Genomic DNA, 26,979 nt, shown 5'->3' on the forward strand with positions numbered 1-26,979 from the left:
TTCTAATGCTGATTTGTCAATTAAGATAACAATACACCCATTATATGCAACATAAATAATCTTTTTATAGATACTGTGTTTTCCAAAACAAAAAAATATATATAGTGAGAAGAGTGGCATTGTTTTACATTTTTGCAAACCTCTGGCTTAATAGAAGACATCTGGAGTCTCATCACTCCTTCTGCGTTTAGTTCATTGCACTATCACAGGACACATAACCTTTGGAAAAATCCATTGTACGTTCATGAGAGAAGGAGTATGGAAAAGGCAGATAACAACTTAGTATTATTGTCAACACTTTTGATCTAGCGGTAGACCCCTTGAAAGACACACTTTGAGAAACATAAGAGGGAAAACTTTATTTCTGGACAAGGTTCATGCTTCAGGATTCTACTATACACAGCATAGCTGACATGAAAGAGGTCATATCGGAGGTGTAAAAGTAACACCATAGAAACAGCCTTTCTCTTTTCCGCTTTTTCCTGCAGTGCGTAGTAGCGCGGACTCTTGCCGTAACCCAAGACGGCAACCGTCGCTCATATTTAAGCCCGTACAATGACGTCACACAGCGACAGCAAACGCCCTGTCATCCTGAGATTTTACTACATTTCCCGGGATGCTTTGCCAACAGCGACGCTATTGGTCAGCGCCGACGGAAGAGCGTCTGACTGAGCGGAAGTAGAGGATCTCAGAGGCGAAGAAGGTGAGGACGAGTGGAGCTGTGAAGCTGTGAGTAGCCCCACGGGTTTGTTTTCTTGGCGGTGAGGGACACAGCTACGGGACGAACCTTTGGGAAGGGTGGGGTGGCCCCATGGGGTGGCCCTCAATTCTGAGGCCTCAAACCCCTGTGTTCTTCCACTAGACCTGGGAGCGGGGAGAAACAAAACGTTGCTGTGGAGGCAAAGTCTCCGTAATAAAATCGTGCTGTTTTAAGTTTTCTTGGGACGAGCTGGAGCGAATTCGGGTTCTTGTCGCAACACAAGGGTCGTTGGCGTGATTTTACTGCGACCAGAGGGGCGGCGGTGCTAACGATCTGACTCAGCTTCTACAACACTGGTTCTCAATTGGCTGCACGTGAGAATCACCTGGGATGCCTTTTTAAAGATACAGATGCCCTGGCTCCACGCCAGAGCAACAAATCAGAATCTGTGGAGTATAAGATCTGGGCAGCAGAACGTGCTAAAGCGTTCCAGGTGTTAACGTTTTGCAGCCAGGGTTGAGAACCACGCTTTTCGTGGCTGATTCTGACTCCCTCGGGAATGCTGATTAGGGCCACCTGAGCCAGGGCCTCCCACTATAACCTGCGTTGGCTCTACCAAACGCCTGTGGGGGAAGTTGGTGATTATTCTTTTGGTACGGATTGTATTTTTAGCTCCACCAGAAACTTATTTTTGAGCTTTGTGTGGTGGTGCTGGAAAGACAGGCCGTAGTTCCTTATTTACGACCTGGCTATTCGTTCTGAATAAAAATTAGAGACACTTCATTTTTCTTGGCATTGTTTTCGCTTCTGCCTATTTTTTGCTACCCCGACAAACTGGGAGCAGTGGAAAGTGGAAGAGTCACATTAAAATCGGTGTCTCTTGTTGCTTATAAGAAGTTCTGAAAAGGGTATCAGTTAAAATTACATTTGGCATTATTTATGGGCGTATGATAACCTTTATATATGAAAATATAAATGAATGAATTCCAGTGAAAGGAAGTTAGGGTGTGATTTGGGCCTTGATGCAGAAGTTTGTTTAGGTGTGATAGGTAGGATCTGATAGATAGATACCATTACCTAACGTATTTTCTCTTTCCCAGAGTTTCAGCTTCACCTCCCTCACTGATTCAGCATGGGGGAGAAGTCAGAAGACTGTAGAGTGCCAGAGGATCTGTTCAGTGGTTTGAAAGTTACAGAGCTCCAGGAAGCAGAGCGTGTTAACCCTCCAGTGTCTAATGCCAAAGATCACCATCCCCAGAGCAAGCTGCTCAGGGATGTTGAGACCCATCCCCAGGAGGACCAAGGAGAAGAGGAGTGCTTTCATGATGCAAGTGCCTCATTTGAGAAGGAGGAGCCAGGAGTGGACAAGGTTGAGAACAAACCTGATCATGATGTGAATTCCTCTGAACTAGATGACGAATACCTAATGGAACTGGAAAAAAACATGCCAGATGAAGAGAAAAAGGTAACTATTTTGTTTATTGTGCATGATCTGCCATGTTAACTGCTTTTTTTTTTCTTTTTTTAAATTTATTTTTATTTATTTATTGGCTGTGTTGGGTCTTCGTTTATGTGCGAGGGCTTTCTCCAGTTGCGGCAAGCGGGGACCACTCTTCATCGCGGTGCGCGGGCCTCTCACTATCGTGGCCTCTCTTGTTGCGGAGCACAGGCTCCAGACGCGCAGGCTCAGCAGTTGTGGCACACGGGCTTAGTTGTTCCGCGGCATGTGGGATCTTCCCAGACCAGGGCTCGAACCCTTGTCCCCTGCATTGGCAGGCAGATTCTCAACCACTGCGCCACCAGGGAAGCCCATGTTAACTGCTTTTTAAAGTGAATAAATGTGACTGATGCGCTGTCATAGACTGCTTCATTTGTGGTAAAGAGTGACTTGCCCATCTGTATGTTTATTGTTTTAGTAGTGATGGATCTGAGGTAAATCAGTGGCATGATGGGGCAGTATTGAGTGTGTCTGCTTAGCAAAGAAATTTCCTTTTTTTCCTGTGAACTTTGAGTTCTTATGTTCATCTTGTGTAATTGTTTCTAACATATATATATATATATGCCTTATAGCTTTTTTTTTAATGATCTATGGTTGGCTGCTGAAGTTCCTCTAATGGCTATTTTTTTTGGTCAGACTTTAGAATTATGGTATGCTGCTTGTTTATGTTAATCCATTGTTAGCAAAAAGACTGCCTGAATTTCCTGGGGGTGGTGATTTGGTTACAGAGAGCAGTGACTGGGACCTGGGTCATTTACATTTCATTCTTGAGGAACAGAATTGTGTGTGATGGTAGCTGTCATTTGTTAAGCACCAGTAACGTGCCAGCCACTGAGCTTAAAATGTTACTTGTGTTTTCATTTAATCTTCACAACATGCCTATGAAATATACTGTTAACATCCCCATAAGAGAACAGCTTAGAGTAGTACAGTAACTTGCCTGAAATCACGTATCTAATAAATAGCAGAACTGATTCTCAAACCCAGATCTCCTTGATTCCAAAGCCAAAATATGTAGAATTTAATAACAAAAACAGCTGTTTTCCTACAAAGCAGATGTCCTAATAAAATGCACACTTTCCTGCTACTTTGCCCTGGGCTAGTAACTGAGCAAGCCTTCACTTTGGGAAAGAGAGGCTTAGTGTCCTCCATATATCCTTCCTTCTGATCCCATAAGCAAGGTCACCTGAAGAGTTACTGTAATATCTGAGTTTGCAAAGAACGTGAATGAGATTTGTGGCTTATGCCTCTGGAGAGCTCACTCACTGAACAGGTTATGATGGATTGGTGCTGGACTGAGATGGTAAATGTGCAGTGTAAGAATGGGAGTGGGGAGGTAGTGGGAGGTGAGGAAAAGCATCTTGTCTGTGTCCTTCCTTAGGCACTTTTCATGATCAAATCTGTTGGTTTTAAAATGCATGTGTTAGCTTTTGTGTTAGTGTGTGCTACCAGAAGAGAAGGATAAAGGGCAAAAATGAGCCAAGTCGTGAACGACCTCACCAGAAATGGCTCGGAAAATTAAATCAAGTACCGTACAGTAACATCAGGGCAATGATTTTCCAGAAAGTGAGTGTTTGGTTCAGCTTTCACATCACTGGCACAGGCTTTTTAGAAACATTGATTAGACGTCTATGTTAAAATGTTAGCAATGCTTTTCTAACACTTTATTTTGCCCTGATATAGTGGATTGCCATCAGTTTGACAATTGAGTGGTTTGCCTCAAAATGTTACATACTCTGCTCTCCATTCCCATTATAAAAATTAAGGTATAATTTACATGTTGTGAAATTGTTTAAGCTCTGATGTGTACAGCTCAGTGAGTTTTTTTTGGGGGGGGGGGGTGGGCGGGGGCTGCGTTGGGTCTTTTGTTACCGCGTGCAGGCTTTCTCTAGTTGTGGTGAGTGGGAGCTACTCTTTATTGCGGTGCGCAGGCTTCTCATTGTGGTGGCTTCTCTTGTTGCGGAGCACGGGTTCTAGGTGCGCAGGCTCAGTAGTTGTGGTGCACGGACTTAGTTGCTCTGTGGCATGTGGGATCTTCCCGGACCAGGGCTCGCACCCATGTCCTCTGCATTGGCAGGCGGATTCCTAACCACTATGCCACCAGGGAAGTCCTGCTCAGTGAGTTTTGATAACTGTGTACACCTGGGTAACTCACCCCAATTGTAGTATTAGCTATTTTTATGCTGCTTTAATAAATATCTTTGTGAAATTAATATTAGGAAACCAGCAAAACAGATGAAGAAATGTCTCTTTGCTGCACGTAAGGTTTGGTTTTATGGGTCATTGGGAAAAGGATATGTTTAAGCTTGATTCTTTTAAAGTAGACAGAATTCAGATAATTCAACAACAAAAATAAACACAAATGGCCACAAAATGTGCAGACTTTCAGCCTCACTAATAATTTTTAAATGCAAATTGAAACATGATGTCTCATCTCTCAGATCAGAACATTGATCTGATGTTGACAAGAAGAGGAGGTAGGAATTCATGTACTAATATTGGGAGTTTGGATTGCTACATCATTTCTATGGGGTACAGATATCAAATTTTTATATGAACATTTCTCTAGATCAGGGCTACCAGTGGAACCTTTTGCAGTGATGGGAATGTTCTGTATCTACACTGTCCAGTATGGTAGCCACTGGCCATTGGCTACCACATTTTAACAGTCATCTGGCTGTTGAGTAGTTGAAATGTGGCTAGTACAGCTGATAAAATGAATTTTTAAATTTTTTATTTGTTAATTTAAGTGGTCACACGTGGCTAGTGAGTACCATATTAGACAGTACAGCTTTAAACCTGATTCTCTTCTAGTCACTTATTTTAAGGAAGTTATTAAAAATATGTATAGGTGTATATATAAAGATACATTGCAGGATCATTCATAATTTAGGAAATTTTAGAAAACTAGAACTAATGTTGAACAGAGGGTATTACTTTAAACATTTTTGGCATTTTTATGTGGTAGTGTACAATGTAGTCATTAAAGAGATAAATATTAGTATTGGCATGGAGTAATGCCTGAATTTTAAATGTATTAAGCAGGTGTGATAATATGATTTGTAATAAGTATGTATTTGGTGTTTGTCCAGTTCCTGGCACAGAGTTCCTAAAACCTTTGGGATTTCCTAGATGGAAAGAGATAAAGGTTCATTTTGTTACTCATAACAAGCCTCTTTCAACCACACCTGAGTTAATGTTAATGCGATGACTTTTGGAAAGCCCCTAAGGATGAGATCTAGTTGTCAGAGTTTGGAGCTCTCAGCCTCGCCCCACTCCACCCCCGCCTCTGGGGAAGAGAGAGGAGCTGAAGGTTGAGTTAATCACTGATGACCAGTGATTGATCAATCATGCTTACTTAATGAAGCCTCCATAAAAACCCGAAAGGATTGGGTTCAGAGAGCTTCGTAGTTGGTGAACACGTATAGGTGGTGGGAGGGTGCACGTCCGTAGGGCATGGAGGCTCAGTGCCCCTTCCCACATACCTTGCCTTATGCATCTCTTCCATCTGACTGTTCCTGAGTTATGTCCTTTATAGTAAAGTGGTAATCTAATAAGTAAACTGCTTTCCTGAGTTCTGTGAGCCCCTCTAGCAAATTAATTGAACGTGAGGAGGTGGTCGTGGAAGCCGCCAATTTATAGCCCATGGGTCAGAAGCAGAGGTGACCGCAACAACATGGATGGACTTGGAGGGCATTATGCTAAGTGAAAGAAGTCAGACAAAGACAAATACTGTATGATATCACTTATATGTGGCATCTAAAAAATAAAACAAACTAGTGAATATAACAAAAAAGAAGCAGACTCACAGATACAGGAAACAAATTAGTGGTTACCATTGGGGAGGGGAAGGAGGGAGGAGCAAGACAGGAGTAGTGGATTCAGAGGTACAAACTATTATGTACAAAATAAATAAGCTGCGGGGATATATTGTGCAATACAGGGAATATAGCCAAAATTTGATAATAATTATAAATGGGGTATAATCTTTAAAAATTGTGGATCACTATGTTGTACACCTTTTATATAACTTATATAATATTGTACATCAACTATACTTCACGAGAAAAAGAAAAAATATATAAACAGACCAAAAAAAGCAGAAATGACAACCTGGACTTGCAGTTGGTATCTGAAGTGAGGATGGAGCCAGTCTTGTGGAACTCAGCGCTTAACCTCTGGGGTCTGACCCTATCTCTAGGTAGATAGTGTCAGAATTGAGTGAAAGTGTAGGACATTGGCTGGAGTCCACTGCAGAGCTGGAGTTGCTTGGTGTGGGAGAAACTCCTACACATTTGGTCACAGAAGTGTTCAGAGTGAGTGTTGAGAGTAGAGGAGACACCCAGGTGTTTTCTCTTTATAGCAGGTTATGGAACAGTCAGTGATTATTCCTTTTAAGTTAAAAACCTGTGTGAAAATATGTTTATACATGGAAGTTTGGAAGGATATACACCAAATTATAAAAAGTGAGTAGCTCTAAAGGGTGTGATTATTGGGAAATTTTCATTTATATTTAATATAATTTTGTAATGTTTGCTTTTTTTTTATGGTTAGCAGTATTACATTTATGATCAACAACAATAATAGTTATTCCAATTTGAGAATATAAATAAATAAAAATTTGATTCTTTACAACCAGGGTGGACTTTCTACTAAAAAAAGAAGCACATAAAGCTGACCTTTGAGGATTTGGGAAAGTATGCTATCATAGGGTATATGTATTACTAAATGTATCAAGTATTAATAGCTAAAGTCTGTTATTCAAGCTGACTTGACTTGCCCTGTGGCTGAGATGATGATCCAGGCTCAAGAGGGTGCCAGTTCTCAGCAGATCAAGAGTAACAGAGGAGGAAGGCAGTTAAGATTCAGTTGAAACTGGAAAAATCTCTTAAGGAAAGCACTGTGTATGTGTGTGTTTGTTTCAGCAGCAATCTTAACTATTTGTGAAACCTTAAATGTAGATATGACTACCCAGAGGAATGGGATTTTAGCTCACATTTGAGATGTACTAGATCTGCAAAGCAAATAAGTGATTCTTAAAGGCTTGGCTGAGGAAGACATATCTGGTAGCAGATGAGAATTATTGCTATAATAATATTCTGATACAAAGATGCTTATAGTTTGGGGACCTATAGAATATACTGCATTGTGGTGGAATTGATGTAAGAGAATCATCTTTTGTGGGCGGCTTGTCAAAATGGGGTTCTTACGCCTCACGTATAAATTCTCTGGTCGTTCTTGTGCACACACTAAAGTTTGAGGACCACTGTCATGGGGCCTTGCACATAGTCTTCCTTCATTAAATAGCTGAATAATGTTTTATCTCTCCCATGAGGGCCAGTAATTGGTCTTACAAATTACAGAGATTTTATCATTCATTTACTCAAGAAATGTTTGCATTTCTTCCACATGCCAGGCATTGTTTGAGGCACTTAGGAATACAGTGGTGAATAAGACACTCATCTCTCATATGTATATTCTAGTTGGTATGGGTGGGGTGGGGGGAATGATAAGCTGAAGTGAAGAAGGCATGGGAGTTGGAAGCATGGGCAGGACTACTTAAAATTGGTTGGTCAGGAAAGGCCTCTCTGGGGAGGTGCCATTTCAGAAAAGACTTGGAGGGGAAAAGGAGTCAAATGTGTATCTGAGAGGAAAATATTCCATAGAAGGGGAGCAGTTAGTATAAAGGCCCTAAGGTAGCTACAGGTTTGGTGTATTCTTGGCATGCAAGGAGTGGAAGGGCCATTAGCGGGAGCATAGTGATTAAGGAAGAGAATGCGGGGGATGAAGTAAGAGAGGGTCTGATGATGGAACACTTTGTGAGCCATGGTATTTGAGGTTTTTTCCAAGTGCAGTAGGAAACAGATGGGTAGTTAAGCCAGCGGAAAGATGAAAGTTATTTCCATCTCATTAAGAATATTCTGGTGGTTGTGCAGAGAACGCAGGGTGTGGGGGCAGAGTGGAGCACGGGGACCAGCTAGGGCCTAACATGGCGGGCTGGGCGAAGATGATGGTAGCTTGAACTGTGGATCGAGTGAAGATAAGTGAATGATTTCAGGCTACATTTTGGAAGTGGAGTTGACGAGACATACTGGATTCAGTTGGGAGGGCTGGAGTGAGAAATAAGCATGATTCCTTGGCTTTGGCTACTGGGCAGCTGGTGATGCCCTTTACAAATAGGGAGATGATGGAGGGACTTGGAGTTCGTCAGGGCTCTGGTGATTTAATTCTTGCTTGCAAATGAGAAAGTTTTTTTATTTGTAAGCCCAAATGCAGATTTCGTCCTTTTAATGGATTTGCTCCCTGGTGCCAGTTGTCGGCACATAGTGTTCATTTACAAATACATAGATCCAGTTAAGTGATGGATACAGAAGTCTGTTGCTTGGTGAACATGGGCTCAGAACATATGGTTTCTGGGATTTTAAAACGTTTTCCTTAGGTTCTGAAACTGTGAAGGATTGTTTTTTCCTTTAAGACTGTTTAGTCTTTAAACAGGAGCCATTATTGAAGTATTGGTTTAGTGCCAAAATTCTATATCAGTCTTTCCCCCGTCGCTCTCATTTTTCTTAAATCCCACATTACTTAATCCTTTTGATTTCCATGTTTCTCCTGCCTCATTGCAATATTTTCATAATCTTATCAGTGTTGTTGTAACAGTGGACATGTTTGCAGGGAACAATTCTCTTGGTTGCTTCCAGAAAGTTTTCAGTAACTTTTCTATAGTGGCCTGCATATTCTGTTAACCTCATGAGAAAACCCTTTCTGATTTGTTGTTTCTCTTTTATTTCGTTTCTAATGGGCATCCTTTTGAACTAAGGTTGCCGTATTTACCAATTTCTTAGAGTTTACCAGTATTGAGTTTAATGAATGCTATTGGCAAGTGATTAAATAAAATCCTAGAATTTAAGAACTGGAAGGGACCTTAGATTGTTTTTTAAATTTTATTTATTTTTTTATACAGCAGGTTCTTATTAGTTATCTATTTTATACATATTAGTGTATACATGTCAATCCCAATTTCCCAATTCATCCCACCACCACCACCACTCCAGCTTTCCCCCCTTGGTGTCCATACGTTTGTTCTCTACATCTGTGTCTCTATTTCTACCTTGCGAACAGGTTCGTCTGTACCATTTTTCTAGATTCCACTTATATGCGTTAATATACAATATTTGTTTTTCTCTGACTTCACTCTGTATGACAGTCTCTAAGGAAGAGACCTTAGATTTCTGATTCTGAGTTTAAACCAGGGGAAGTAACGGTTGTTTTAGCCTAAAACATTTGGAAGTTATCTGCTGATGGAAAAGTTGAAGTGGCATTCAGTGTTTCTGGTGTTTATTAAGGAAGATCTCTTTGTTTATATCAGTGGTTCTCAAACTTAATTGTGTCTAAGAATCACAGGAAACTTACTAAACATGCAAAGCCCTCAGAAGTGTTTGATACCACAGACTTGTGAGGTGGCAGCCGGGAATCTACTTTGTTAATAAGCATCCTCAGGTTTTTTTTTTTTTTTTTTTAATTGAAGTATAGTTGATTTACATATTGTGTTAGTTTAAGGTATACAGCAAAATGATTCAGTTATATTTTTTCTTGATTATATTCCATTATAGGTTATTACAAGATATTGAATATAATTCCCTGTGCTATACAGTAAATCCTTGTTGCTTATCTCCCAAGTCATTTTGGTTCATGTAGAACTGTGGCCACACTTTGGGAGACAGAGGGCTAGATGGACACAGATGACTAAGCTTCCAAAACAAGAAGTATTGATTAACCTGTATAGTGACTCCATCCAACATCAGAAGAGCTTAATAATAGGATATTTTCTTTTACCCTGATCTGTGCTCAAGGTCTAAAAAACTTAAAGAAAGAGTTGGGCAGAAATTAAGCTGTACCAAAATAAGAAAATTTACTTCTGTTAAATTGAGTTTTGGGAGATGGGATTTTCTGAGTTAAGAAACACGGAAGTATTTCTAAGATCAGTCATCTTTCCTCAGAAGGGTAAGACTTAATGAGAGTCAGGTTCTAACTACAACTGAAATCTAGAGATTCTCCCTCCAAACTCCTAGTGGACTAGTAAAAATGACTTGTGGAAAGAGCAAGTGTGTCTATATGTGTAAAGCAAGTGACGTCTGATTTCAAAGAAAACAAAACTGAAGCTTTTGTTCCCTTTTTAGTGATAAAGAATTCCCTTCAGAATAATTTGTAGGACTGGTGTCCCTAGCCCTTTCAGTTTGAGGTTTCCTTATCCCACCTAAATAGGACTGAAGCAGAAAGTTTTGTTGCATATGCTTCCACTTTCCAGCCTTTTAGCAAGTGTGTAGCTTTTAAAATCATCCTTTTTACCCAGATGTGATTGATCTCTGCTTACTGTGCTTGGCTTGAAAAGTTTGTGCCAAGTTTTGTTTTGTAGCAGTTACTTTACAAAGCTGCAGGGGGAAGCAGATAGCTGCTGATAGAGTTACAGTATGGAAATTAACTTGCTGATGTGAACCTCTTGTTTTTCTCCCTGTTGTCTATTAAACACATGCTCACTGTAGAATTATTTGATTAACACATTATTGACCGGAGACATATTAATACGTTTTTGTTACCTGAACTTTATTGACCAGAGATGTATCAATATGTTTTTAGAGAATGATACAATTAATTAACATCACCATGCTAAGTTGTTAGAGCTTAAATTGATCAAGGGTTCATTACACAATTTATGATTGCCGTTATCATTCACATTTTGCTCCATTAGGTTTTTGTTCCAACCTTGTGTATATTATAAACGCAAGTTTATTACCATAAGATTTTCAAAAATGACGCATCGTGAAGTTTTGAATGAAGAATTTTTCAGTGAATTTTATGCAGATACTTTCTCTAATTGTCCGAGCGACATATATACTAGTGTCTCAGAAGATGGTAGTTCTTCAGAGTATAGTTCTGATTCAGATGATGTGAGTATTAGACCAATAAAAAGACAAAAAACCTTAGTGATTGATTCTAACACAGAAAGTGAAAATGAAACTTATGGTGCTGGAGAATGCTCCTTTGCTTCTACAGAAGAGTGGGTTTTAGATAACATTTCATGAAAATTAGAAGACTTTACAGGTGTGTCAGGTGTAACTGTTGAATATAATCACCCACAAAGTGTTAGTGAAATAACAATTTTTGGTAATGACTTTTTCGAGTTGGTCGCTTCTCAAACAAACTTGAATCACCAACAGAATGAAAAATCATATAAAAAGTATGATGAGGCTTTAAAATGGACTGATGTGACCAATAGTGACATGAAGAAGTTTCTTGAAATAATCATTTTGATGGGACAAATAAGAAAATCACACTGGAAAGAATATAGATCGACTGATCCCTTACATAAAACACCTGTCTTTCCAAAGATTATGACGAGAAGAAGGTTCGAAGAAATAATGACGTTTCTTCACTTTAACGATAACTCGGAATCTCCACTTCCTGCAGACAGAATTTCGAAAGTTAAACCTCTTTTGGATTATTTTCTACCAAAGTTTCAGTCGATCTATATACCCAAACAAGAGCTATCACTTGATGAGGCAATGAAAGTGGAGAGGATGACGCATATTCAAAACCTATAATCCCAGAAAACTTACAAAATATGGAATTCTGGTCAGCATGGTTAGGGAAAGTGAAACTGGATATATATGCAACCTTGGGATTTACAACAGCGTGTCCACATCTGAAATATTGTTGAAAAATAAAACCAGAGTTTGTGGGGCTATAAGAGAGAATCGTGGTCTACCAAACCAATTAAAGGAGAAATCTAAAAACCTACAGGGGAGAAATGACATTCTTATGGAAGGGAGAAGTGATTCTTCTATGGAAAGACAAGAGGCTAGTCTGCATGGTGACAACTATTCCTGACGCCTCCATGGCATCTACAGGAAAGGAAGACAGGAGGACTGGCCATCAGATAATTAAGCCCACTTGTATATCAGAGTATAATAAATATATGAAAGGAGTTGGTCAGTCTGATCAATATCTGGCAAACTTCAGTATCTTCCAGAAAACTCGAAAATGGTATAAGAAAGTGGGTTTCTATTTGAGTAATTGCGGTTTATTCAGTGCGTTTAAGATTTATTGTAGCTTTAATGCACAGAATAAAATGACTTACAAGCAATTTTTGTTAGCAGTAGCTGGGGAATGGGTAACTGACCATGCTGGTGAATGCAGTGGTAGTCCCGCACCTAGTCCTTGTGGCATTTCTAAAAGAGCCCCCCACAAAGATCCACCTTGTCGACTATCAGGTAAAATAAAAGAACATATTCTAGAGGAAATAATACCCACAGGACTAAAAAAAAAAATGCTGCCAGAAAGTGTAGAGTCTGCCCTTCCAGGGGAAAGTGCAGTGAAACCCGGTATATTTGTAATAGATGTTCTGTTCCCCTGCACGGAGGTGCCTGATGTACTGCCTATCACGCGCTAACAAAATATTAGAATGCTTTAGTAAGACATGTACAAAGTTTCAAATAAATAAAGTGCAAAAAAAGTTGTTGATATTTACTCAAATGTGGCTGTTTCAGTGTTCACTTACATAACAAATTGCTGGCCACGGGCATTAGTTTCTGCAAAAATCCCCCGGTCAGTAAGGTGTTAAGAGAAGGTTTTTTTAATGTAAAAAATTTTTTGCAAGAGCAAATTTTTATCATTTAATAATGAAATAATGATAGAAGGGATATACACTTCTAAGTTCCAAGTCAAGTGTGTTTATGTTGTGTTCACTGACCTAAAGTATAGGGAATATCCCTAGCCAGCCACTTCATTGAGAGGGTCTCTGGTGGAGAGGGGTTGTTTTATGATTGATAAGGGAATGGGTGAACACCTTCTGACATTTTTGCCAGGTTACGCCAGTATTTAAAGTTATATCAGTTGGAGTTCTCTAGGATTTTGAGTCACAGAAAGCCATTCCAATAACTGAGCTTAAAAAGGAATTCACCTGTTTTTTTCTAGTACTTATATGGGTTCACTTTTTACATTTAGGCCTGCAATCCACTTGGAGTTTATTCTTTTTTTTTTTTTTTTTTTTTTAAAGAAACCTTAATTTTTTTTTTTTAAGTATTTAATTATTTATTTATTTATGGCTGTGTTGGGTCTTCGTTTCTGTGCGAGGGCTTTCCCTAGCTGCGGCAAGCGGGGGCCACTCTTCATCGCGGTGCGCGGGCCTCTCACTATCGTGGCCTCTCTTGTTGCGGAGCACAGGCTCCAGACGCGCAGGCTCAGTAGTTGGGGCTCACGGGCCTAGTTGCTCCGCGGCATGTGGGATCTTCCCAGACCAGGGCTCGAACCCGTGTCCCCTGCATTGGTAGGCAGATTCTCAACCACTGCGCCACCAGGGAAGCCCTGGAGTTTATTCTTGTGTATGGTGTGACATAGCAATCTAATTTTATCTTTTTCCAAATGACTACCAACTTCTCCCAGCACTGTTTTTAAAAGTCCATCTTTGCCTCAGTGATGTAGTTAAATTTTAGTATCAACTAAGAAGACCAAGTTTGTATCCTTTCAAATGCTTACCTTCTTCCTGTTTGTTAGATAATCATTTAAAACCTAACTTAGTTTATAGTGGCATTATTTGTCAAAACAGAGAACCTCACTTAGACTCAGACTGGGACACCAGAGATTTGTGTGGTAATAAAATTTCAAAATAACTGGAGAATTGATTAGTATAGAAGTGAGAAGCATGCTGTTGAGATGGTTTTCTGTGATATATTTCAATTTTTTCATCTTTAAGAAAGTAGTGTTCCCCATGTCATGTGAATTTCTTTTTTTATTCCTTTAAAAATAAATTATTAGTTTTGGCTCACAAAATATAAGGAAGACTAACACAAGGGCTATGCCTGTGACCCCTTGGGCTGTACTTCCCTTTCATAAACACCTTTTAGAACCCCAGACTCATGCTGCCCAAGCATTCTCTCACATCCTAACAGCTGCAGAGTATAGTATCCGACCACGTGGGAAGCTTAAGCAGACTCCCTGTAAGTTATGTGGGGGTCCTTTCCACTTAGGTCTTCCAGCTCACTTTTGCCAGTATTAGGACAGCACTGGTTGTTCCAGCTGCCCATGTCCTAAAACTCTCATGAATGAATAGGTCACCGGCAAATTACGCCTGCACAGCCCTTGTAACTTTTTAAAAGTTTTTAAAAAGGCCTTTCTTAAACAGCAGTGGCTAAGGCCCCTTTGCTATATCCAGTCTTCTAAGCCCCAGGCTGCCTGTGGCACCTGGATGGCAGCCCCTGGGGGTCCCCCACATCCTAGGGTGGTGATGGAGGAAGGGCAGGCCAGGCCAAGCATGAAGAATAAACAGTCAATTTTATTGGGCTCAGACTAGGAATCCATGGGTCTTGAGGACCTCTGTGAATTTGTCAGTTTTCTTCTCTAGGTTCTTTTCGGCCTGCTTCCGTAGCCTCGTGAGCTGCTACTTTTTCCGGTAATGTATCTTGGCCTTGTCCTTTCTCTTCTCCCCCAGGGCGGCTGTTACTGCCTGGTGCTTCCAGCCAACCTCATGAGCCAGGCGCCCTAGGTAGACAGACTTACGCGTAGGCTTCAGACGCACAACCTTGAGGGCGGCGGGAACCGCCAGCCGCTTTTTCTTGTCATAGGGTGGCGGGATCCCCTCAAACATCTTGAGGCGGTCCAGAGCGGCCTGGCCTCGCTTGGTCTTGTGGGGCAGCATGCCTCGCATTGTCCGCCCGAAGATGTGGCTGGGGGCTCCGAAGTGGTAGGGGCCACGGGAGGGGTTGGTGTTCATGCGCTTGCGGAGGAAGGCCAGGTACTTCCACTTGTTTCTGTAGAAATTGCCAGAAATGTTGATGCCCTCCCAGCGCACAACCACCACCTTTTGACCCAGAAGCACCTGCTCAGCCACGATGGTCGCCAGGCGGCCCAGGAGATGGCCTCGGCCATCGAGCAGCAGGACCTGCCCCTCCGCCATTTTCAGCAGCCCCCTGGGAAAGCATGTGAATTTCTTTTACCCGATGATACAAGAAAATAATTTCCTGGAAAACAGAATAAAATAAAAGATCCCGAGCATCCCTGTATTTGTAAGGGCAAAGAATAAGTTTTAAACACTTGCAGATTGAATTCATCCATCTGCAAGGAATCCATTTTGCTAACTCAGTGGAAAATGGCCTTGGATTAACTATAGAAGAAAAACCCAAGACCTGTGGTGCAAGTCCCTGATTCAGTGAGGTAGAGGTTTATTTTTAACATAAACCTCTACCTCAGAATGACTAAACATCAGATCTCTGGGACTTGATGACATGTTCTAGAGCAGTGTCATCTTCTTTTTAAGTGCCCTAATTCTTGGTAGCAAGGGAATTTAAAGTCACTTTTTCTTTAGGACAGTGAAACATATAAGCTCTGTGCTTATTACCTTTTTGCAGCAGTTCTTGTGCCTTGCTCAGTTACTTCTTCCTGAGAACAATTACTTTATTTCCATACCTGTGGAAGACAATACAGTCTTGTGGTTAAAAGCATAAAAGGTTAGACAGATCTGTCCTAGCTCCATCATTTAACTTGATGTAAAGTGGGATAATAATAGTACCTGTCTCACAAAGTTGTTGTAAGGATTAAATGACTAGCACATAGAAGCACTCAAAGTGTTAGTTGTAGCTAAGTCAGAATTCAACGTGAGTGTAGACGGCAAAATGCTTAGGGGTCTGGAACCTCTAAGATCTCTTAAGAGTCATTTTTGGACACATTTCCCCCAATGTGGCAAGCATAAATGAATATTACAAATTCTTAGAATTATGCTAACCTCAGTCAATAATCCATAAATTATCCTTCAAGTTAAGTTATGAAGAACAAATTGAGTATTTGCCTGGGGATATGAGCTTGGGGTGAGAGAGAGGGTATTACAGATTTGTAAGGGGCACATGGGAAGTTTCTGAGGTTCTGGCAATTTGTCCTCTTTGTGTATTTTCTAACTGCCGTTAAGTGCATTACATTTATAGCTGTTATATTTTCTTGAGTTATTGACTCCTTTATCATCATGAAATGTTCCTTTTTTGTCTCTAGCAATATTTCTTTTTTTAAAAACTATTTTGTCTTATACTTCTATAGGCACTGCTATAGACTGAATGTTTTAATCCTCCCAAAATTTACATCTTAAAAACTAACTCCCAATGTGATGGTATTAAGAGATGGAGCCTTTGGGAAATTATTAGGTCATGAGGGCAGAGCACTCATAAATGGGATTAGTGCCCTAATAAGAGATCAAAGAGGGCTCCCTTGACCATTCTGCCATGTGAGGCTATGGTGAGAATACCCCTATGATCCAGGAAGCAGGCCTTCACCAGACAGTGAATTTGCCAGTCCCTTGATCTTAGACTTCCAGCCTCCAGAATGTTTGTTGGTTAAAAGCCACCAGTCTTTGGTACTTTTGTTGATAGCAGCCCAAGCTGACTAAGACAGCCACTCTCTCTTTTATGGTTACTGTTTGCATGATATATTTTTTACATCCTTTTATTTTCACCCATTTGTGTCTTTGAATCTAAAGTGTGTCTTATAGATAGCATGTGGTTGGATCTTCTTGATTCCAGTCTGACAATCTCTGCTGTTTGGTTAGAGTGTTTAGTCCATTCACATTGTGCTATTGACATGGTTATATTTATATCAGCCATTTTGTCTTCTGCATGTCTCATGTCTTTTTTATTCCTGTTTCTTTCACTGCCTTCTTCTGTGTTAATTTTTTTAATGTATCATTTTAATACTTCTGATTTTTCAACCATCTGTTTCTTAGCCAAAGTTTCCTAGTGGTTGCTCTATGGTTTATATTACGCATCTTGTTACAGTCTACTTTAATACTACGTAATTCCAGTAAAAAATAGAAACTTTGCTTCAGTATAGCTCCATTTCCTCCCCACTCCTTTGTGCTACCATCATCATATATTATATCAATATATTTTGTAAACCCAACCATATAGTGTTATAATTACTATCTTATAAATTTTTCTGCCTTTTAAAGAAATTAAAAGAAAATAACGTATTTATAGAGCCTTTGATGTATTTACCATTTCTAATGATCTTCATTTCTTCATGAAAATTTACCATCTCCTTTCAGTCCAAAGGACTTCTTCAGTATGTCTTGTAAGGCAGGTATGGTAGCAGCAAATTCTCTCTGTCTTTATCTGTGAATGTCTTTATTTTGCTTTCGTTTTGAGGTATGGTCTTGCTAAATATCTAATTGTTGATTGACAGTCTTTTTTCTTTTACCATTTTGAATGTGTCATTACACTGCCTCTGGCCTTCATTGTTTTTGGTAAGAAATCAGGTATTAATAGTTTTGCTGTTCCCCTATACCTGATAAGTTGTTTTTAATTTCATCGTGTTCAGATTTTCTCTTTGTCTTTGAATAATTTGACTCTGGTGTCTCTAGATACGGATCTACATACTTGGGGTTCGCCGAGCTTCTTGGATCTTTAGATTAACATTTTTCACCACGGTTTTGAGATTTTCAGTCATTTTTTTTTTTTCAAATATCTGTTCTGTCTCTCTTCTTATGGGACTCTTATCACATATATTATGAAGGGTCTGTTCATTTTTTTCCATCTTTTTTCTGCCTTTAGTTCTTCACATTGGATGTCTGTTGCTCTAACTTCAAGTTTACTTATTTCTCATGCCAATTCAAATCTGTTGAGCCCATCTGTGAATTTTTTATTTCAGTTATTGAACTTTTCATCTTTGTTTTCTTGTTTTTTTTTTTTTAATTTCTGTCCCTTTTTCATGATTCTCTTTTTTAATCATTGTCATCATGCTCATTTAAGTCTTTAAACACATTCCTTTTAATTTTTTCAACAAATTGTTTATAGCTGCTTTTTTTTTTAACATCAGCATCTTAATTTTTTAAAATTTTTATGGAGTTTAGTTGATTTGCAATGTTGTGTTAGTTTCAGGTGTACAGCAAAGTGAATCAGTTATATATATATATATATATATATATATATATATATATCCATTCTTTTTCAGATTCTTTTCCCATATAGGTCACCACAGAATATTGAGTAGAGTACTCTATGCTATAGAGTCAGTCCTTATTAGTTACCTATTTTATATATAGTAGTGTGTATATGTTAATCCCAAACTCCTAATTTATCCCTTCCCACCCCCTTTTTCCCTTTGGTAACCATAAGTTTGTTTTCTATGTCTATGAGTCTGTTTCTGTTTTGTAAATAAGTTCATTTGTATCATTTTTTATTAGATTTCACATATAAGTGATATCATATGATATATATCTTTCTCTTTCTGACTTACTTCAGTTAGTATGGCTATCTGTATGTCTTCTTTGGGGAAATGTCTATTTATATATTTCACCCATTTTTTGATTGGGTTGTTTGGGGTTTTTTTGATAGTGAGCTGCATAAGTTGTTTGTATATTTTGGAGATTAATCCCTTGTCGGTCATATTGATTGCAAATATTTTCTCCCATTCTGTGGGTTGTCTTTTCATTTTGTTTATGGTTTCCTTTGCTGTGCAAAAGCTTTTAAGTTTCATTAGGTCCCATTTGTTTATTTTTGTTTTTATTTTCATTCCTCTAGGAGGTGGATCAAAAAAGCTCTTGTGATTTGTGTCAAAGACTGTTCTGCCTGTTTTCCTCCAAGAGTTTTATAGTGTCTGGCCTTACATTTAGGTCTTTAATCCATTTTGAGTTTGTTTGTTTGTTTATTTATTTACTTATTTATTTATTTATTTATTTATTTATGGCTGTGTTGGGTCTTCGTTTCTGTGCGAGGGCTTCCTCCAGTTGCGGTGAGCGGGGGCCACTCTTCATTGTGGTGCACGGGCCTCTCACTGTCGCAGCCTCTCTTGTTGTGGAGCACAGGCTCCAGACTCGCAGGCTCAGTAGTTGTGGCTCACGGGCCCAGTTGCTGTGCGGCATGTGGGATCTTCCCAGACCAGGGCTTGAACCCATGTCCCCTGCATTGGCAGGCAGATTCTCAACCACTGTGCCACCAGGGAACCCCTTGAGTTTATTTTTGTGTATGGTGTTAGGGAGTGTTCTAATTTCATTCTTTTACATGTAGCTGTCCAGTTTTCCCAGCACCACTTACTGAAGAGACTGTCTTTTCTCTATTGTGTATTCTTACCTCCTTTGTCATAGATTAGGTGACCATAGGTGCATGGGTTTATCTCTGGGCTTTCCTTCCTGTTCTATTGATATATATTTCTGTTTTTGTGCCGGTGCCATACTGTTTTGATGACTGTAGCTTTGTAGTATAGTCGGTGGTGTCAGTTGTAACATCTCATTTTTCATTTCTAATTTTTTATATATATATTTAAGGTAATTATTGATATGTACATTCCTATTGCCATTTTCTTAATTGTTTTTGATTTTTGCAGGTCTTTTTGTTTTTGTAGGTCTCTTGTGATTTGATGACTATCTTTGGTGTTGTGTTTGGTTGCTTTTTCTTTTTTGTGTGTGTATCGTAGTTTTTTGGTTTGCAGTTCCCATGAGGTTTTGATATAGCAGTCTATATACATAAAAGGTTGTTTTAAGTTGCTGGGCTCTTATTTTCAAATGCAGTTCCCATTTTGTGCATTTGTACTCTCATCTTCTCGTGGTTGCTGGTTTTGATAGCCTATTTGTGTGTGGATGATTTCCTGCTGTTACTACATGTTTACCTGTACCAGTGAGCTTTCCCATTTGTGATTTTCTTGTTTCTAGTTATGGCCCTTTTTTTGTTGTTTTTTTTTCCCCCAACCTAGAGAAGTTTCTTTAGCATTTGTTGTAAAGCCAGTTTGGTGGTGCTAAATTCTCTTAGCTTCTGCTTGTCTGTAAAGATTTTGATATCTCTGTGAAATCTGAATGAGAGCCTTGCTGGGTATTCTTTTTTTTATTATTATTATTTTTAAATTTTTATTTATTTATTTATTTTTGGCTGCATCAGGTCTTAGCTGTGGCACACAGGATCTTTCATTGTGGCTCACGGGCTTCTCTCTACTTGTGCGTGGGCTCCAGAGCACGTGGGCTCTGTAGTTGTGGCACATGGGCTCTCTAGTGGTGGCATGCCGGCATGTGGGCTCTTAGTTCCCCGACCAGGGATCGAACCAGCGTCCCCTGCATTGCAAGACAGATTCTTAACCACTGCACCACCAGGGAAGTCCCTGGGTATTCTTTTTTTTTTTTTTAATCAATTTTATACACATCAGTGTATACATGTCAATCCCAATCGCCCAATCATCACACCACCATCCCCACCCGCCCACGGCTTTCCCCCCTTGGTGTCCATACGTTTGTTCTTTACATCTGTATCTCAACTTCTGCCCTGCAAACTGGTTCATCTGTACGATTTTTCTAGGTTCCACATACATGCATTAATATACGATATTTGTTTTTCTCTTTCTGACTTACTTCACTCTGTATGACAGTCTCTAGATCCATCCATGTCTCTACAAATGACCCAATTTCGTTCCTTTTATGGCTGAGTAATATTCCAGTGTATACAGTGAGGTGATACCTCATTGTAGTTTTGATTTGCATTTCTCTAATAATTAGTGATGTTGAGCAGCTTTTCATGTGCTTCTTGGCCATCTGTATGTCTTCTTTGGAGAAATGTCTATTTAGGTCTTCTGCCCATTTTTGGATTGGGTTGTTTGTTTTTTTAATATTGAGCTGCATGAGCTGTTTGTATATTTTGGAGATTAATCCTTTGTCCATTGATTCGTTTGCAAATATTTTCTCCCATTTTGAGGGTTGTCCTTTCATCTTGTTTATGCTTTCCTTTGCTGTGCAAAAGCTTTTAAGTTTCATTAGGTCCCATTTGTTTATTTTTGTTTTTATTTCCATTACTCTAGGGAGTGGATCAAAAAAGATCTTGCTGTGATTTATGTCAAAGAGTGTTCTTCCTATGTTTTCCTCTAAGAGTTTTATAGTGTCTGGTCTTATATTTAGGTCTCTAATCCATTTTGAGTTTATTTTTGTGTATGGTGTTAGGGAGTATTCTAATTTCATTCTTTTACATGTAGCTGTCCAGTTTTCACAGCACCACTTATTGAAGAGACTGTCTTTTCTCCATTGTATATCCTTGCCTCCTTTGTCATAGATTAGTTGACCATAGGTGCATGGATTTATCTCTGGGCTTTCTGTCTTGTTCCGTTGATCTATGTTTCTTTTTCTGTGCCAGTACCATACTGTCTTCATTACTGTAGCTTTGTAGTGTAGTCTGAAGTCAGGGAACCTGATTCCTCCAGCTCCGTTTTTTTCCCTCAAGACTGCTTTGGCTCTTCGGGGTCTTTTGTGTCTCCATACAGATTTTAAGATTTTTTGTTCTAGTTCCATAAAAAATGCCATTGGTAATTTGATAGGGATTGCATTGAATCTGTAGATTGCTTTGGGTAGTATAGTCATTTTCACAATATTGATTCTTCCAATCCAAGAACATGACACATCTCTCCATCTGTTGGTATCATCTTTAATTTCTTTCATCAGTGTCTTATAGTTTTCTGCATACAAGTCTTTTGTCTCCCTAGGTAGGTTTATTCCTAGGTATTTTATTCTTTTTGTTGCAATGGTAAATGGGAGTGTTTCCTTCATTTCTCTTTCAGATTTTTCATCATTAGTGTATAGGAATGCAAGAGATTTCTGTGCATTAATTTTTTATCCTGCAACTTTACCAAATTCACTGATTAGCTCTAGTAGTTTTCTAGTGGCATCTTTAGGATTCTCTATGTATAGTATCATGTCATCTGCAAACAGTGACAGTTTTACTTCTTCTTTTCCAATTTGTATTCCTTTTATTTCTTTTTCTTCTCTGATTGCCGTGGCTAGGACTTCCAAAACTATGTTGAATAATAGTGGTGAGAGTGGACATCCTTGTCTTGTTCCTGATCTTAGAGGAAATGCTTTCAGTTTTTCACCATTGAGAATGATGTTTGCTGTGGGTTTGTCGTATATGGCTTTTATTCTGTTGAGGTAGGTTCCCTCTATGCCCACTTTCTGGAGAGTTTTTATCATAAATGGGTGTTGAATTTTGTCAAAAGCCTTTTCTGCATCTATTGAAATGATCATATGTTTTTTATTCTTCAATTTGTTAATATGGTGTATCACATTGATTGATTTGCGTATATTGAAGAATCCTTGCATCCCTGGGGTAAATCCCACTTGATCATGGTGTATGATCCTTTTAACGTGTTGTTGGATTCTGTTTGCTAGTATTTTGTTGAGGATTTTTGCATCTATATTCATCAGTGATATTGGTCTGTAATTTTCTTTTTTTGTCGTATCTTTGTCTGGTTTTGGTATCAGGGTGATGGTGACCTCATAGAATGAGTTTGGGAGTGTTCCTTCCTCTGCAATTTTTTGGAAGAGTTTGAGAAGGATGGATGTTAGCTCTTCTCTAAATGTTTGATAGAATTCACCTGTGAAGCCATCTGGTCCTGGACTTTTGTTTGTTGGAAGATTTTTAATCAGTTTCCATTTCATTACTTGTGATTGGTCTGTTCATATTTTCTGTTTCTTCCTGGTTCAGTCTTGGAAGGTTCTGCCTTTCTACGAATTTGTCCATTTCTTCCAGGTTGTCCATTTTATTGGCATAGAGTTGCTTGTAGTAGTCTCTTAGGATGCTTTGTATTTCTGCGGTGTCTGTTGTAACTTCTGCTTTTTCATCTGATTTTATTGATTTGAGTCCTCTCCCTCTTTTTCTTGATGAGTCTGGCTAATGGTTTATCAATTTTGTTTATCTTCTCAAAGAACCAGCTTTTAGTTTTATTGATCTTTGCTATTGTTTTCTTTGTTTCTATTTCATTTATTTCTGCTCTGATGTTTATGATTTCTTTCCTTCTGCTAACTTTGGGTTTTGTTTATTCTTCCTTCTCTAGTTCCTTTAGGTGTAAGGTTAGGTTGTTTATTTGAGATTTTTCTTGTTTCTTGAGGTAGGCTTGTATAGCTATAAACTTCCCTCTTAGAACTGCTTTTGCTACATCCCATAGGTTTGGATCGTCATGTTTTCATTGCCATTTGTCTGTAGGTATTTTTTCGTTTCCTCTTTGGTTTCTTCAGTGATCTCTTGGTTATTTAGTAACATATTGTTTAGCCTCCATGTGTTTGTGTTTTTCACGTTTTTCTCCCTGTAATTCATTTCTAATCTCAAAGAGTTGTGGTCAGAAAAGATGCTTGATATGATTTCAATTTTCTTAAATTTACTGAGGCTTGATTTGTGACCCAAGAGGTGATCTATCCTGGAGAATGTTCCGTGCGCACTTGAGAAAGAAGTGTACTCGGCTGTTTTTGGATGGAATGTCCTATAAATGTCAATTAAATCTGTCTGGTCTATTGTGTCATTTAAAGCTTGTGTTTCCTTATTTGTTTTCATTTTTGATGATCTGTCCATTGGTGTAAGTGACGTGTTAAAGCCCCCCACTAATACTGTGTTAGTGTTGATTTCCTCTTTAACAGCTGTTAGCAGTTGCCTTATGTATTGAGGTGCTCCTATGTTGGGTGCATATATATTTATAATTGTTATATCTTCTTCTTGGATTGATCCCTTGATCATTATATAGTGTCCTTCCTTGTCTCTTGTAACATTCTTTATTTTAAAGTCTATTTTATCTGATATGAGTATTACTCCTCCAGCTTTCTTTTGATTTCCATTTGCATGGAATACCTTTTTCCATCCCCTCACTTTCAGTCTGTATGTGTCCCTAGGTGTGAAGTGGGTCTCTCGTAGACAGCATATATATGGGTCTCGTTTTTGATCCATTCAGCAAGCCTGTGTCTTTTGGGTGGAGCATTTAATCCATTCACATTTAAAGTAATTATCGATATGTATGTTCCTATTACCATTTCCTTAATTTTGGGGGGTTTGTTTTTGTAGGTCCTTTTCTTCTCTTGTGTTTCCCACTTAGAGAAGTTCCTTTAGCATTTGTTTTAGAGCTGGTTTGGTGGTGCTGAATTCTCTTAGCTTTTGCTTGTCTCTAAAGCTTCTGATTTCTCCATCGAATCTGAATGAGATCCTTGCCAGGTAGAGTAATCTTGTTTGTAGGTTCTTCCCTTTCATCACTTTAAGTATATTATGCCACTCCCTTCTGGCTTGTGGAGTTTCTGCTGAGAAATCAGCTGTTAACCTTATGGGAGTTCCCTTGTATGTTATTTGTCATTTTTCCCTTGCTGCTTTCAATAATTTTTCTTTGTCTTTAATTTTTGCCAATTTGATAACTGTGTGTCTAGGCGTGTTTCTCCTTGGGTTTATCCTGTATGGAACTCTCTGTGCTTCCTGGACTTGGGTGGCCATTTCCTTTACCATGTTCGGGAAGTTTTCGACTATAATCTCTTCAAATATTTTCTCTGGTCCTTTCTCTCTCTCTTCTCCTTCTGGTCCTTCTCCCCTATAATGCGAATGTTGTTGCCTTTAATGTTGTCCCAGAGGTCTCTTAAGCTGTCTTCATTTCTTTTCATTCTTTTTTCTTTATTCTGTTCCGCAGCATTGAATTCCACCATTCTGTCTTCCAGGTCACTTATCCGTTCTTCTGCCTCAGTTATTCTGCTATTGATTCCTTCTAGTGTAGTTTTCATTTCAGTTATTGTATTGTTCATCTCTGTTTGTTTGCTGTTTGGTTCTTCTAGGTCCTTATTAAACATTTCTTGTAGATTCTCGGTCTGTGCCTCCGTTTTTTTCCCCGAGATTTCGGATCATCTTTGCTATCATTACTCTGATTTCCTTTTCAGGTAGATTGCTTATCTCCTCTTCATTTAGTTGTTCTTTTGGGTTTTTATCTTGTTCCTTTGCCTGAAACATATTCCTCTGTCATGTCATTTTGTCTGACTTTCTGTGTTTGTGGTCTTCTTTCCACAGGGTGCAGGATAGTAGTTCCTCTTGCTTCTGGTGACTGCGCCCTGGTGGGTGAAGCTGGATCTTGTCCCTCTGTTGGGCAGGGCCGTGTGAAGGGGTGTGTTTTGAGGTGACTGTGAGCAGCCTGTCTGCTGATGGGTGGGACTGTGTTCCTATCCTGCTGGTTGTTTGGCCTGAGGCATCCCAGCACTGGAACCTGCAGGCTATTGGGTGGGGCCGCCAATCAATATCCCCTGCTTTGTGCTGGGTCCCAGCGCATGTGAGACCTTGTGTGCACCCTCCAAGAGCTCCTGGCCCTGTGGAGCTCCTGCGCTCAAGCCCCACTGGCGTTCAATGCCAAATGCCCTGGGGTTCTTCCTCCCGATGCCAGACCCTCAGACGTCTTGGAGGGCTATTTTTATGTGGGAACATCCCTGTGTAGCCTGTGTGGGTTTAATATTTTTTGGTGCAAGGGCTTTTTTTCATATGAATGTCTGCCGCCTCTTTCCTCAGTGTATGCTGGCTGTTATCCTCTTGATAGGAGGTGTGACTGATGTTGTGGTGACCAGAGCCTGCACTGGATATTGAGCAGGGCCTCCCCTTTGCTCTGTGGTTGTCACTGCCCTGTCAGGGGCAGGGTCTGCTACCCAGTTGTTGGAGTAGAAGCCCCCAGATCCATTTCTTAGGTGTGTTTCTGATCTGTGGTGCAAGATAGGCAGGTTTGGAGCGCTCCCACTGGGAGAGAAGCCACTGAGTATTCCTCCTCTGGAGCTGTTCACCTGTGAGTGTGCTCTGCTGCGTCACCCTTCACCAGTTGTGCGCACTCACAAATTAAACTGTTGTTGGCACTGCTCTCGGCCCCGCCTTAACTGTGGGTATGCTGGCAATTGGTTCTGGTGTCTCTGCGGCATTGTTTTCACCAGGGCACCCGCAGAGATCCACTGAAGTTAGGTCATAGGACTGCAGTAATCATGCACCTGGACCCGCTGTGGGAGCTGTGGAAGCAGCTCAGACTCTGGCTTGGCCCAACCCCTTGTGTGTATGTGCCCACAAAGCCCACGGCTGCTAAAGCTAGACCTGTTTCGGCTGCAGGAGCCCTCATCTGTTTGGATGTTCTGCAGGCGCTGAATTTACAAAGCTGTCAGCGGGGGTGTAAATCCGTGGTTCACACAGCCATCAGGAGAGATTTCAGCTGTTCTTTCATAGTTGCACGGCCTCTGGGGCTCAGCTGTGTTTTCAGCCCCACCTCTGCGTGTGGGCTACCCACTCACCTGTGTCTGCTCCTGAGGCTGCCCCCGGGGCACGTGAGCCTGCCCAGGCGGGAGGGGGCCAAGGTGGCAACCAGGGCACGCAAGTCCACCCAAGCGGGAGCCCCCCCTAGTGCCTGTGGAGGCAGGGGCTGGTGCATGGGGAAAGGCTGCAGTGGCAGCCCCACCCTTCACGCACCACTCAGCCATGGAGCTGCATTTCTGTGGCGGCCCAGGTTTCTTCCACGAACATTCCTGGTTGAGGAGCTCCTGACTCCCATCCCTTCAGGCTGTCTCTTCGCAGCCAACAGCAGTCCTCTACCTGGGTCTGCTCTCCAGACCCCACGTTCCAGCCCCCAGCCCCCATCTGCACCAGCAGACACACGTCTCAGGCTGGGGAGCTCAGGGCTGTGGCATGCACCGTCTGTGTAGGTCTCACTCTGTCCTGCCTGCCACAAACCGGTTGCTGGGCTCTACCTCCAAGCCCCCAAAGCTCCCCTTCTGTCCCAGCTGATCTCCCCACTGGTGAGGGGGCTTCCCCAGATGATCTGTATATACTCATGTTTCTGTTGACTGTTTTTTTCCCCTGATCGTGGGTCAAACTTTCTTGTCTCTTTGCATGTCTTACAATTTTTTTTGTTGAATCTGGGCATTTTAAGTAATATTGTAGCAACTCTAAAGTCTGACCTTCCCCCACCCCCCCCCCCAATTATTTTTGTTGTTGCTGTTTTGCCTGTCTGCTTATTTGTTCAG

General features: G+C 40.3%; 3 protein-coding genes across 3 annotated transcripts in view; 2 read left to right on the forward strand and 1 right to left on the reverse strand.

The window, feature by feature from the left end:
- LOC130707275 (uncharacterized) overlaps positions 1–668 on the forward strand; it is a 34,292-nt gene extending 33,624 nt beyond the window's left edge. Inside the window, exon 5 of the mRNA XM_057541022.1 lies at positions 489–668. Coding sequence (XP_057397005.1) covers positions 489–668 — 180 coding nt within the window. The remainder of the gene's footprint in view (positions 1–488) is intronic.
- Positions 597–26,979, forward strand: part of TTC1 (tetratricopeptide repeat domain 1) — a 55,657-nt gene continuing 29,274 nt past the window's right edge. The window contains exons 1-2 of the mRNA XM_007171441.3: positions 597–729; positions 1,801–2,165. Coding sequence (XP_007171503.2) covers positions 1,833–2,165 — 333 coding nt within the window. The 5' untranslated portion in view covers positions 597–729; positions 1,801–1,832. The remainder of the gene's footprint in view (positions 730–1,800; positions 2,166–26,979) is intronic.
- On the reverse strand, positions 14,632–15,147 carry LOC103005775 (60S ribosomal protein L13a-like). The gene has a single exon (XM_057541023.1). The coding sequence runs from the start codon at positions 15,145–15,147 to the stop codon at positions 14,632–14,634; it is 516 nt and encodes a 171-aa protein (XP_057397006.1).

This window comes from Balaenoptera acutorostrata, chromosome 2 (genome assembly GCF_949987535.1).
Source record: "Balaenoptera acutorostrata chromosome 2, mBalAcu1.1, whole genome shotgun sequence".
In the NCBI taxonomy this organism is placed as follows: domain Eukaryota; kingdom Metazoa; phylum Chordata; class Mammalia; order Artiodactyla; family Balaenopteridae; genus Balaenoptera; species Balaenoptera acutorostrata.